General features: G+C 41.9%; 1 protein-coding gene across 1 annotated transcript in view; it reads left to right on the forward strand.

Moving 5' to 3' along the window:
• The first annotated feature begins 667 nt into the window (after window positions 1-667).
• The window catches only part of ajap1 (adherens junctions associated protein 1), a 40,602-nt gene continuing 27,499 nt past the window's right edge, over window positions 668-13,770 (forward strand). Inside the window, exons 1-2 of the mRNA XM_034696658.1 lie at window positions 668-711; window positions 12,423-13,165. Of these exons, the coding sequence (XP_034552549.1) occupies window positions 668-711; window positions 12,423-13,165 (787 nt within the window). The remainder of the gene's footprint in view (window positions 712-12,422; window positions 13,166-13,770) is intronic.

Consider the following 13,770-nt stretch of genomic DNA (forward strand, 5'->3'; position numbering starts at 1 on the left):
TTTTGTGTCTTAGGACACTGAATATATTTGGATTTTGGACTATTGTCTTGTCAAACAAGATATTTGAAATGCAAAATTCATAGACCAAGAGATTGAATTGGAAAATAAGTCTCAAATAAAAAAGTTGCAGAAAAATCTGTTAAGTAGTAACTGTAAGTTGCAGGCTGCCGTTATGTTCAGTCTGAGAACTAACTATTAATCAGCAGCAATGCTACTTCCAGTATCTGCATCCTGTTAAATATTCAGTTAGTGTTCTTTATGCTGCAGAGACTTACAGTAGCTAAATAAAGCAACTGAGCAGTGCTGCTCAATGTAGCATTAGCACACAGAGGTTACACAACTCTGCATCATATCACTGCTGACTTCATACATAATCATGATAGGAGTTATAACATTGAGTCAATACACAGAGATTACAGCCATGTTAGTACACAGTGATTTAAAGCAAACAATGGTGACTGAGAACTATGAGTAAGAGGATGATTAAGGCTCGGGTCATCATGGGAATTTCATAGCAGCTTGAAACTCATGAACATGCATGATTTAATACCCCGAACCAAATCATGCTGATGAATTCACATAAACTCACTGAGCACAGATCCAAACAGCCTTCCACTGCTTAGAATTGGCACAGTATTTCCCTCTGGATTTTGTTAAACTATTGGGGATGGACCTCAAACTAGGTGGGACCGGGGTCATGCTCAATGGGAGGTAAATTGTTTTAATCTGTTGTGAGTAAAATAAAGAGTCTAGATCTTGTGAAATATTGAGCTTTTATGACATTTTTTGTGGTGATGAGAAAGCAAACAGCGAACAAATCATGGTGAACTAGGCAGAGTTTAATCTCCCTGTTAAAAATCAACCTGAAGACTGTTGACGTTGCCGACCTTTGACCTTCTCGTGTCACCTTGATTTAGAGAAACATACTGACTGTATATCTATTTACCACTAACGGTGTTATCTCTGGAACACAGAGATTGTTGGAGCTATGCCACTCAGTCGTTGGGTGTCTCAACGGGGTTGTAAGTGATAACCTTTCTTTTTCTTTTTTTTTATTCTTTTTTTTTTTTTTCTTTTTTTTTTCTTTCTCTTGTCTGCATATATATTTCTGGTTTGTGTCATGTTTGTCACAAACTGTCAAATATTAATGCAATTTATTCTTGCAGCAAAAGAAAAGAAAGAAAACCTTTTTCTTCTGTGCTTGTGACTGTGTGCATGCGACCATCACCATCCCTCTTAGAACTCTGGCCTATCTTTTATTGGCAGCTAATATCATGTTCTGTAAAAGAGGGCGTGCACACCTAGGTGGGCCAAAAAAAATAAAAACCACCACTGGTGCAGATGAAACCACTTGGGTCAGACCAGCCGAGCGGTAAGGCTCGGCACCCGGGCCGCGAGAGCAGTCAGACCGAAGGACCCAACCCGCCGCGGGAGACCCAGGCCAGGGGACAAGCCAAGGACCCAGACCGGAAGCAAGCAGGTACCGCCGGAGCACCCAGGGCGACCCCCAGGTCACCCAGTAGGAGGAAAGGGGGGCGAGGGGGGAGAGATCCCGCAGCCCCCCCAAGGGACACCCCCACAACACCGCCCCCACAGCCCCCCAAGACGGAGCCAAAGGAGCCACCAGGGCCGAGGGGGCTCGGCACCAGGAGCAGACAGCCAGGCAGACGGGCAGGACCAGGACCAGAGCCCACCAACCGGCGCGCCGGAGCGGGGGGAGGGCGGAGGCGGCAGGGCCAATCCCACCCGCCCCCCCCAGACGGCCCGACCACTCCCCCCACCCACGCCCCCCACCCACGCCCTGCGACTGATGGACCAGGCCGCGGGGGCATGGAGGGACACCCCAATGGCTGCCGTGGTAACACCCCCCCCCAGCTGCGCACCACCCCACCCCCCCAAGAGGACCGCGAGGGAACCCCGGGAAACCCGGCCCCGAGGGCAGCCAGTGATAACCTTTATGCAAATGTATAAACATGTCATCATATACACACTTGACAGTACAGTAGATAGTACGAGGAGCCCATGATGACAAGAATCAAAACCATATGAAAACTATTGATATGATGTGAATAATTCATCCTGAAAGCTTGTTGCTGTTTGTTAAGAAAGTGTGCAGCTGTTTGGAGCAGGTTCTCTTCCTGCTATGATCACACTGCTTTTTCACTGACCAATGGGAGCTAACCTTCTGAAAGAACAGTCAACTACACGACTACATGACATGGAATATAAAAGTCATCCCAAATATTTTAGGTTGAATTAATTATGTAAAATTATTGTTGAATATGTTTTTTATTATTTCCATATTACAACATCACACATTTTCCATAACTCAGGTTATTTTTAATCTAAATTTAACAGCAGACAGCTAACCGAGCGCTGTCATTAAGTCATTTCTTTAACATGGTTTCATCTTGCCATTTCCAAGCTTACAGTAAGCTCCTCTTTAATAATATGAACTTGCAGCTAAGTTAGGCTTCTGAGTTCTCTACACCTCTTTATCACCTACCTCTTTAAATAACCAGGATCAGAGATAACGCGTGTCATCATCAAGTCAGACATCAGGTGGAAGATGACTTTGAGATCTTTGCATTTAGGGTTTCAATCTGTCCAAACTTGAGTCTGACTGGAACTCAGGGCTGCTTTTCTCAAATGCTTAAACTAAACCCAACTATACAGAGCTTTTTGTGCAATTAAAAGAAGTGCAGAAAAAATGAAGTTCATTTTGAAACCAAGATAAGGCAATTAGGGCTTTTGCCGGCTGCACAGAGAAGGTAATTAATGAGAAGGATTACAGCCTTCTGTTGCCACTGAGGTACATCTATACATTCAAGTCTTCATTCTAAGCTCTTTAGGATTCAAGGATTCAAGGTTTTATTGTCATACCAACACAAGCTGTCGCATGAGATGGAACAAATTTTTGTTTCTCAGGTCCCGTATAAAACCACAATAAGAACACACGATAAAAAAAAAGAAGACAACAATAATACATAAAAAAATATAAATATAAATATTGTGTGAATGTGAGGAATAGACTGAGTTATGTAATAGTGCAATTGAATGTGCAAATGTACAATGTGCACATTTTTGAGGTAGTCCGTTTTATTGCACTGTTCATGTCAGACTCTCTATGGCTGAGGTCGGCGAGACTACAGAGCACCACCAGAGTTCAGCAGTCTTACGGCCTCATGAAAGAAGCTGTTCCTCATATTGTTGGTTCTGCTTTTGATGCTCCGCAGCCTCCTACCTGAGGGGAGAGGAGCTGACGTTACATTTGAGTGCCTTAGTCATTGTCTAGCTTCGGATAGGGGCCCTCAAATGCTGCTGTGGTTGAATTTACAGATCCTGAAAGACAATAAAACAATACACTTGAAACCTAGTGATCTTAAAACAGTGCAGACCACAAAAGAGCCCTTCTAACAAGACGATTCAGGTTGTTTGCATAAGAGGATTTTGCTCACATCCCACATGTCAACATTCTGACATGTGGGATGTGGACAACATCCTCTTATGCAAATAAACTTGTATCGTCAGGGCATAGCCGTCTGTATGAATGGCTTCTTTTTTTTTTATTATTAACCGCTCCCACCCTTTGCTCAAGCATTTAATTCAGGATAATGCTGTGAATCTTTTTTATAGACTTCAAAGGCCACTCTTCATTCAATGTGGCCTTTTGAAGGTATTATGTTGGTTATGTGAGGCTTCCAGTTTCAAGGGCCGGTAAATGGTATTAAGTTATGTGTGCAATGGATTACTTAGTCTAATGTTTCCCTGTGAGCGCAGCAGTGCAGCATGTGTTTTAAGAGGAGTGACAGGAAATCATAAAAATGTACGTAACTCTGCTGGAAAATCATCAGCTCCACTCTTTTTAAACTTCATTCTAATCATTTAAATACTCCCTGTGGACAGTCTCTTTGACTATAGGCATGCTGTAAACATACTTAAAGAACATTATTTATTCATGCATAAGTATGAAATGAAATTTAGCAGAATATATCAGAGCTTACAGGCCATGTGCCAGCAGTTTAATGGAATGGGAAACCTTAATTGTGTCCTATAAATGTGGTTTCTTTAAGATCATGTGTTTAATTTTCCTGTCAAGGCCTAATCCTAACCCCTGTGACAGTGGCATTTGCCGGAAGCTGCAGTCTAAGTTGGAAGTAGATTTACTCAATATAGAAAAGCTTAAACTGGCACAGTGGAGAGAGAAAAGTCAAGCTTGGTGAACTCTCCTCCAGTGCAGTTTCACAAAGTATAATCCAAATATATTGCTCTGAATATCACATCTTACATATTCTGTTATGTCACTGGCTTTCTGTTGAAATTCTACTTGGCTTGGACATGATGAAGGGCAACAGAGGCTGGGATCAAACACACACACCTCACTCATACATAGAATCTCTATCTTTTTGCTATAACTGGATAGCTGAGAGATAGCAGCAGGATCAATAGGTACCTGAAAAAAAGTGGTGTAACAGCAAACAGGACACACGACAAAATATGGTGTGTCTGTGTATTTTGATGGCGGAAGAGGGTTTATGTGAGCAATGCACAGAGATTTCCCTCCCTGCTGTGTTTGTGAGCAGAATCTCAGGCTACAGCTTTCATCTGTCTGTCAGGTCCTGGTGAAAATCATCATTCCAGCAAGCCTTAAGCTGGCCTTCAAACCAGGCCAACAGGCGCGCTAATTAGCAGTTTGCTGAATAAATTCACAAAGTAATTTCATTCCATGTATGTCAGGCTTTAGTATGGACTACTGAGATCCAGGACTTGAAAGCAGCTTATTGGGTCACAAAATACTGCCAAATAATGCATGTACAGTAGCTTCAACTGAATGTTAACTTCCCCCAGTGCTCTGTTAATAAAATGGAAAGAAGCAATGCACTGCTAACATGCTGCTTCTTCAAATGTCTTCCATCTAAATGTGTATGCCTGTTCCCCCCGCAGGCACAGTGAGGACTGTGCATTGTGTTAATAAAACTGTGAGGCAGGATCACCATAAGCCAAGAATCAGGAGACGTCACAATCTCCACTGAAGGGATTTTCTGCCATATTGTTGAGATTTAACTTTACCAAAGTCAGTACTGATAGAGAGATGAAACATTCGCTCAATAAAATAGGACACATTTCCACCAGAGAGCAATCTGGTATGTTGATTCTGTGAATACTGCACTTAATCTTCCATCTGTGAGGTTTACTTCCAAGCAATATTTTCATTAAGTGTATTGTCAGCAAATATTTGCGAGTCATTCTTTAGCTACAGGCCTTAAGAAATAAATCAGAATCAGAAATACTTTATTTATCCCAGGGGGGGGGGGGGGGGGATTCAGTCATTACAGTTGCTGTATACACAACTTACTTAACTTGTGCAAATACAATAATAAGCTTTGTAGAAAACAAATACATGGTTGAAGTCCTTGGAGATCAGGAAGAGGGCAATCTGGTGGTCTGTCTGGGGATCAGGAAGAGGGCAATCTGGTGGTCTGTCTGGGGATCAGGAAGAGGGCACTCTGGTGGTCTGTCTGGAGATCAGGAAGAGGGCACTCTGGTGGCCTGTCTGGAGATCAGGAAGAGGGCACTCTGGTGGCCTGTCTGGAGTCTGGCTATGGCAGCGTTGAGAACGTTGGACACCGTAGTCCGGTTGGCAGAGGGGGGATGTTAACAGCTACCAGTATGTCGTCAGATCTCCCTGGGCAGATAATATGGTCGGAGGCCCACAGCGCTCTCGGTGCTATCCCGGTCTGCCCGGAAAGTCTGGAAGCCATCAATGGAGACGTTGTGGTTGAGAATATCCTGATGCAGCCAAGATCAATTATGAAAATTGAACACTAATGATTGACCAAATTGACCAATCTTGTACAATTTAAATCTGAAGTTGTGAATTATTTACAAACACATTGGTCCACCCTGCTTCTAAATGAATATACAGACAAAATCCTTTATAATATATATGAAGTTTAATGTAAATAGAATGATGAATATATTATAATTATGGCAGATAATGAATATATGATTATGGCAGATAATGAACGGTGAATAACAGACAAATGTACATTTAAGCAAGGATAGCTAGTAGTACACTACTGTATGATTTGGTGATAGCAATTTAGTTAGTTATTTAAAGGGGACATATCACGCTTTTTTCATCAATATATATTGGTCTAAGAGGTCCCAAAAACATGTATTTAAAGTTTATGCTCAAAAAAACACTTTGTAATCAGATTTTGGCATGCCTGAAAAGTCCTCTTCTTCATTCCTCATCAGAACACTCTGTTTTCCCTCTGACCACGCCCCCTCCGGAAGTGAATGTGCCTCGGCTCTCCAGCACATTGATCTAATGTTTACATGTTGGCTGAATATACACGGCTGCTCAGAGATCGCGTTACTTCAACCCTCTGAATCTGATCCTGACGGAGAGGCGCCTGCAGCAGGACCTTTCTGAAGGATTGGTCACAGATTTAGTGTTTCTTGTTGTTTTATTTATCAGTATGTAGACGTGTGTCTTGGTACACAGCTACGAACATGTAGCTATGTGGCTATGCTAACTAGCGCTAGCACTTATCCATGATAAATAAAAATCATCCACTAGATCTTCAAATCTGCAGACGTGGGGAGTAAAACCGACCTCTGCCAGAAAGGCAGCGGGACCTTTTATGAAGGATTGGTCACAGATTTAGTGTTTCTTGTTGTTTTGTTTGTCAGTATGTCGACGTGTGTCTTGGTACACAGCTACAGCTACAGCTACAGCTACAGCTATGAACATATAGCTATGTGGCTATGCTAATTAGCGCTAGCACTTATCCATGACAAATAAAAATCATCCACTAGATCTTCAAATCTGCAGACGTGGGGAGTAAAACCGACCTTTGTGTTTATTAAGACAGCCTACAACTAGCATGCCTCCCTCCTAAGCTCCTTGTTGGCACACATTTGTGCAGGTAATGAAAAACAGAGGAGGGATTCAGTATTATTTTATACAGTCTATGGGCTGAACAAGCTCTGAGCTCTGACTCCGTGACAGACCGGATATTGTTGTTACGTAACAAAAACACTGAAGTCTGAAACGGCTGGTTTCACACACATTTACAGAAAGGTGGAGAAATCAAAACAGGGGCAGAATGGATTTTTTTCATTCTTGGGGGGTTTGTTGACATGCCAGGGAAACATATTTCAGGTAGAGAACCATTAAAAAGTCAATTTTGCATGATATGTCACCTTTAAAACAGAGTTTTAGACACTAATTTAAATCTCTGATTTGGAAATATAGTAAAACTGTGGGACTTTCAGAATGAAGCCTAAATCAACTTCAACCACAGAAATTCAGGAACAGTCTTACTGTCATTCAGAACCATCAGCTATTCTCCGATGGGTCCAGAGGAGTTCTCCACTTTAGGCGTGTTGTCTTCGTGTCCGCCAGATTTTCATCCGAAGAACCGAGAGATGGTGCCGTGAAGAGGAGATTTGAATCGGCTGGCCCAGAGTGACCGTCTTGGTTCTGTTGCGTCAGATGTGGGAGTGATGACTCATAGTCAAAAATATAAAAAGAAGTCTCGTAGACTAAGAATAATGGCTTTATCAAAAAGACAAGCTTTGCTTTGCTGTGCGTGGCTTTAGTGTAAAAAGATTGGAAATAATAAAAACGTTCTTAAAAGAAAAATAGACTTTAGTCGAATAAAAGATAAACTTAAAGAAGTTACTTTGGTTACAGTAAAATTATCAACGCTGAGTTTGGTTTCACAGCGGGAAAAGGTTTCTAGAAAATTAGAATTGCCAAGAGGGACAAAAGAGAAATTAAGGGGGGGCCTAAAGTATTTAGGACTGGCAGCGGAGCTTCCTGACAAGGGCGCCAGAAAGAAGAGCATCAGGAAGAGGCCTCATCCTTCTGATTGCAACTTTTAAAACACCCTCTGAATAAAGGATTTGTATTCTAATTACCGTGCAAACTTCTCTCGAAATATCGCGTTAATATAAACATATCACTACAGCTATCACCAATGCATATTCCTCGATTAAAGCAAGTCATGGATTTAAAAGATAAATGGCAGTAAGCACAATTCTTCATAATCAAACAATTCAAAGTAATCTCTGACACAGGGGAAATACATCGTACCTTAAATGTCAAAGATGAGTTCTCATTAATGATTAGCGTTATCTTAGGATGCAGATTTCAGAACTTGTGAGAAGTTAAAATAACTAACAGAACTTCTAACACAGGGTTTACACAATACAACATCTACCACGTCTTCTCCTCTAGATGGCGGTGTTGACCACATGGAAGAAAACACAATTAAAACATGTTTCATAACTTTGTCATTATACATCGTAGAACTCTGGGATTTCAATATTTTTATCAAAGTCTCAACACGAAAGTTTTTATCTTTGCTTCAGAATGATAAAATCATGTGTTAATATACATTTTGAAAATGACTAAAACTTTGTCTCTCAGAGAGTGGGAGAGAGAAAGGTATTTAAGACTTGATTTAGATAGACAAATAAGGGTCTGTGTGTGTGTGTGAGTGTCTCTGAGTGTGCATCTATGTCTGGGTGCATCTTTGTTAAGAGCAGTTTAAAACACATAACACAGCAAACCAACATTGTTAAATATTCATTGTATTACATTTTTATCGTCCTTTCTCCTGGCGATGTCCATAAGTCCTTTTCTGATGAAGAAAGCATTTAATTGCACACATCTGGAAAAAGTTAAACACCAGGAGAAGGGGATCTGGACAGGGAGACAGCTCTTCCTGTGTCATCATTTATGGTTCGAAGTGTTAAAAGGGGGGTAAGATATGTCTGTTTTTGGGGATGACCTGGTCTCTGGTCACCTCAAAGGGAGGAGTTTTTAATCCTTCATTTTGATAAAAGTTTTTCCTGGTATTTTGAAAAACTCACAGGCACTGTCCTCACTACACTACATTCCTGAAACTCCGTCTGACTCCTGGCTAGTCCTGTTAGCTCGTCCATCTTATTATCCAGAGATCACACGTTGCCCATGATGAGAGAGGAGAGACACAGCTTCTATCTCCTCTCCATAAACCTCTGTCTTCTTATACCAGCTCTCCTCCTCGTAGCTCTATGCCTAGTGATTTACCCTCTGATCAATCTAAGAAGCCATGTGTGGGAGACTTAACATGTTGGTTAGTAGTTAGTAGTAGTTTACTTATGGAGCCATAAAGATGTACACACGATACACACATACAGTGAGCTTAATAAGCAGATTTACTTTAAGAGTGCTTAAAAGAGCATGCCACTAGACAGTTCACAGCACCATACTATCTTCCTACAGTATGGAAATATTCAGGATCAGTGGAATCCCATTCTTTGCCTATTAATGTATCAGTTTGACCTGAAAATGAAGTTGCCAGCATTACAGTCTAAGGTCAGGGCCCAAGCACTACAAGAGGAATTATTACCCGTACTTTTAATTGTCAATATTACACTGACCTTGTCACTCCCCTTTTACGACTGCATCAATCACCATTTATGGCTCAATTAAAATGCCATTCTAAAATATATTTTCAATTTTGTCCTGGCTGATCCTCCTAAATGCAAGTGAGAAGTGTGGAGAGTATATAAAGACCTGTGAAGACTAGTGAAAACTAAAGTGATCAACACAAAAATGTTAAAGTTTAAGGTCTGATTGTTTGTACATCTGAATATCACCACATTTAAGCTGAGCTCCATGCAAAAGGAGCATGAGGACATTTGTTTGTTGAGTAAAATAAATGCAGCTTTCACAAGAAAATACAAACTTCCTAAGCCCTCCTTGAACAACAAAACTTCTCTTGAGTCAGCACCCTCCCTTAAAGTGTTTATTTATCTTCCCTGACAGCACCTTGGAAAGAGGTCATTTCAGGTCAGGTTTTTCCACTCATGCGTCTTTACTTCTCTGTGGTCCAAAAACGGTCACCTTTGTTATGTTAGTCCGTTTTTAGCCACATACAGTATATCTGATATTGTTATTGTGTTCTGCCATAAACTGTGTGTTCTGTATGGATGTTGAAGTGAGTAAGCATTGCTAGCTGAGCTAAAACAATCCAATATCAAAGATCTGTATCAGACCCAATCAAGGATGTTTAAGGATTACTCCAAGCTATTTTAGCATTACTGATCAAATCTTTCATTATGTCAGTTGTTTTAATCTCAAGAGAGGTACAAGGACTCACCTTGTGCAACTCTCTGTCTCTCATGATTTGTGAATGTGGCTGTGGTCTGCACATTGCAGAAAACCATACACCTGAAAAGACGAACAATATCATTTCTTACTATTTATCAATCTATTAAACTATTAGGTTTGAACTGTTACTGTGCTTTTTGCAACCTCTACATGTTAACTGTTTCAAACATTCAGAGAAATCACATACCAGCACTCCTGCCTATGCTACATGTCGCTACAGGACAGCTAGACAATAGTTAGAGACTTGTAATAACGAAGCTTGTTGACTATGGGATCAACCCATTCACACTTTTCCATTTGTCATCGCCTCTTTGATACGTTTAACACTAGTCCACCGTGTGGGCTTAAAGTGGCCAAGGACAGCAGAGATGAAAGATAGTCCATAATGAGGTTTCTCCCTTAGCAATCAATGAGGAGCTTTGTCCCAGGGGGCACTGAAGGTTGTCTGAAAAATCAGTCCACTGCATGCTCCTATCCTGAATAGCCAGGCTGTCTATCACCTTGCAATCTTGATGATGAGCAGGTCTTTACAGTAAGAAAGGGACATTTTGGGACACACTTTGCTTCTGAATACATTGATGGAATAATCATTTGAGGGGAGATTTCTGGAATATACTTGTCATGCAGTGTCTTCTGCCAGCATTGCCAGTTACCTCCCTGATCATTGCACTGCATAATCAAATTGCCCTTTGGGAATCAGATGACTTTGTGTCTCAGGGAGATAATGCAGAATATGATGATCAGCTAAACCAGGCCTGACCTTGTATGTCAGTGTATTTATCCTTGGATTGATATGAAACTGTTACTTTGAAAAGTCCACACTGCTTCTGACAGCTCAGAGCAAAGAGTACAACTTTCACTTTGTGTCTGACTTCTGCACCATTACTACAGTGGCCTTCTGCATAGCCTGTTATTATGACAGCTCCATTGAGATGAAGATCAAGACCATATGGGGTAAAAGCTTACCAAGAGTGCAAACTGAGGGTGAATAATGTGAATCTCTACAAAAGGCATTTACTGAAGGCGGGGGATATATATATATATATATATATATTTGGGGTGCAACAATACATGTATCTGTATCAAACCGTTGGATACAGTGGTCACAGTTCGGTACGCCCTATGAACTGAACAATACGCAATTTTATATTTATTTGATCAACTTCTGACGAGGCGCTCTGTGCTGAAAGTTCAGAGGATCTGCTCTGACTCCTCCAGACTGCATTGTCGAGCGCAGGTCCACTGAACTGCGCGCTCCTCCCACATCCATTCAGTCCAAGCTGGTCACTTTTGTTTTAACTGTGCTTCATATGGAAATCTATATTTCACCATACGAGGGTCTGCTGGGTTCATATGTTCACGTATGTGTGTGTGAGCGCACGGCCGCACAAGAGGGAAGCACGAGTGTCCTCTTTGGTTGTAGAGCAGAGTTGTTCCGTGGTCCTGTAGCTGTGTGCAGCTTTGTTGATAATGATGCTAGACTGTGTGATGTGGTTTTAAAGTGTGTATATACATTACTTGTGGTCTTATACTGCATGCTGTGTAAGACTTCAGCCTGATACCGGACAGTGTTTTCCCTGCCGGTATATCGGGGGGTCACCCGCCGGGTCCCGCCCCCCCTTGGAAGTCAAAGCAGAAGTGATGTAAGGTTCCCTCTCTCATAGATCAGGTCTATACCTTGTTCTTTTATTTAACAGACTAAATATCCTGATGTTATTTATCTTATTTACATGACGGGATGTCATTTCTGTCTCTGCATGGTCGCGCGTTCACAATTCTCCTCTGCTCTCTGTATCGCAGACAGACAGACAGACTCAGAGAGACAGATAGACAGACAGACAGACACACACACACACACACACTCACACATACACATACACACACACGCAACCCCCCATGCACAACAGAACATGTGTCAGGTATAGCTGCCCCTGATACATTTCATTTAAGAACTGTGCTTTTGAGCTGAAACAAATGTTGGTAATTTCAGTAAACTACAAGTAAAAAAAAGGCATGGACATCTCTCTGTTTCTGTATCGAAAACGTATCGAACCGTGACAAAAACGTATCGAACCGAACCGGACTGAATTTTGTGTATCGTTGCACCCCTAATATATATATATGTATACTTTATTTTAGACTCAAGGGTCCGTATCATGTTAATAGGCTTTGTGTGTTTTAAACATGTCCTAAATTGTCTTGATCTAAAGTCTTTTTTTTTTTCATTTACTTTCTCCATTCTCTGCAGTCCATCTGCTACAAAGCCAGGCAGCTGTGTGGGGCACCGGGTGTGGATTCTGCTGGCAATGACCCACCTCACTCTGGACTTCTCTGTCTGCAGCCCCCTCAGTCAGGGTCTTGGGATCAAACTCACCCCTAAACCGGTGCCTCGCTCACGACCTCGCTGGCAGCTTCTCTGGGACATGCCCAACAAGCTTCACTGGAGAACAGTAAGCCCATTGGCTCGCCGCCTCCTGAACTCTATTCCTCCACCCCAAGACACCAGGGCAGGTGCAGGTCCAAAAGTGAAGGGTCAAGTGCACTGGAAGCCAGCGTGTAAGGAGTGCCAGTTGAGATACTCTCCAAAGGAGACAAGTAATCCTTTGGCTGTACAAGCTGGTTCTCCAGCAGCTTTATCCAGCGGGAGTACAGGAGACACCATGAGGTTGTTACTCAGAGTGAGGAGGCAGCTCAAATGGGAAAACGACAAGTCTCAGGAGGGCCGGACTACAACAGTGGCTGGATTTATCGACTGGGGACCCACAGGAACAGATAGCGTAGATGACGATAGCAAACTAGAGTCCAACGCAACACTGTCCACCAAGGTCTCAACTACTTCAGTGGCACCAACCACTAGCACTTCAACCAGGCTCTCCCAAAGGACGTTTACTGTGGTGACAACACCTGAGCCTAAGAGGCTGAGCACCACCAAGGCCACTGTCAGCTTCGGGGAAACTATCAAACCACCAAAGCCATATGGGGAGACATCAGGTAAACAATATATATATATTTAAAAGAATATCTTATAATACAGGCTTACTGTTAATGATTAATATGAGTGTAAAAAGACAAGAAGAAGTCAATATTTTAGTTTGACGTATGTGTTTCTGTTACAGTATGCAGAGTTGACCCATTTCTTCAACTGTCAACGGTGTAATTTAAACAAAGCAGAGTCATGTATGAACTAATGTGTCTCTAAGGTACCTTTAAAACAAACCTTGCATTCATAAGTGTAGTTTCTGGGGGGTTCAAAGGATCCCTTGTGTGTGTGATCTGTGTTTTAACATGTATGCTGATGTTTCTTGATTCGACCCCGTGGGTTGGTCTACAAACAAGCCAGCAGAGATACCCACAGCTGAGGATCAACATGTGAAAAACATCACATGTCCCTGTTTTTTTGTGAACATCCAAATGTAATGTCCAAACGATGTGGCTCAGTGGGATGAGTCAGTTGTCAATCAATTCAAAAGTTTGTGGTTTGATCCCAGCTCTTGCAGTCACTGAAGACACTGAACCCCAAACTGCTCCCTCTGTAGTTCACTGTGTGAATGTGTATGAATGAGATTAACACTGATGGTCCCTTACTATAGCAGCCT

Source organism: Notolabrus celidotus, chromosome 11 (assembly GCF_009762535.1).
Source record: "Notolabrus celidotus isolate fNotCel1 chromosome 11, fNotCel1.pri, whole genome shotgun sequence".
Taxonomy (NCBI): domain Eukaryota; kingdom Metazoa; phylum Chordata; class Actinopteri; order Labriformes; family Labridae; genus Notolabrus; species Notolabrus celidotus.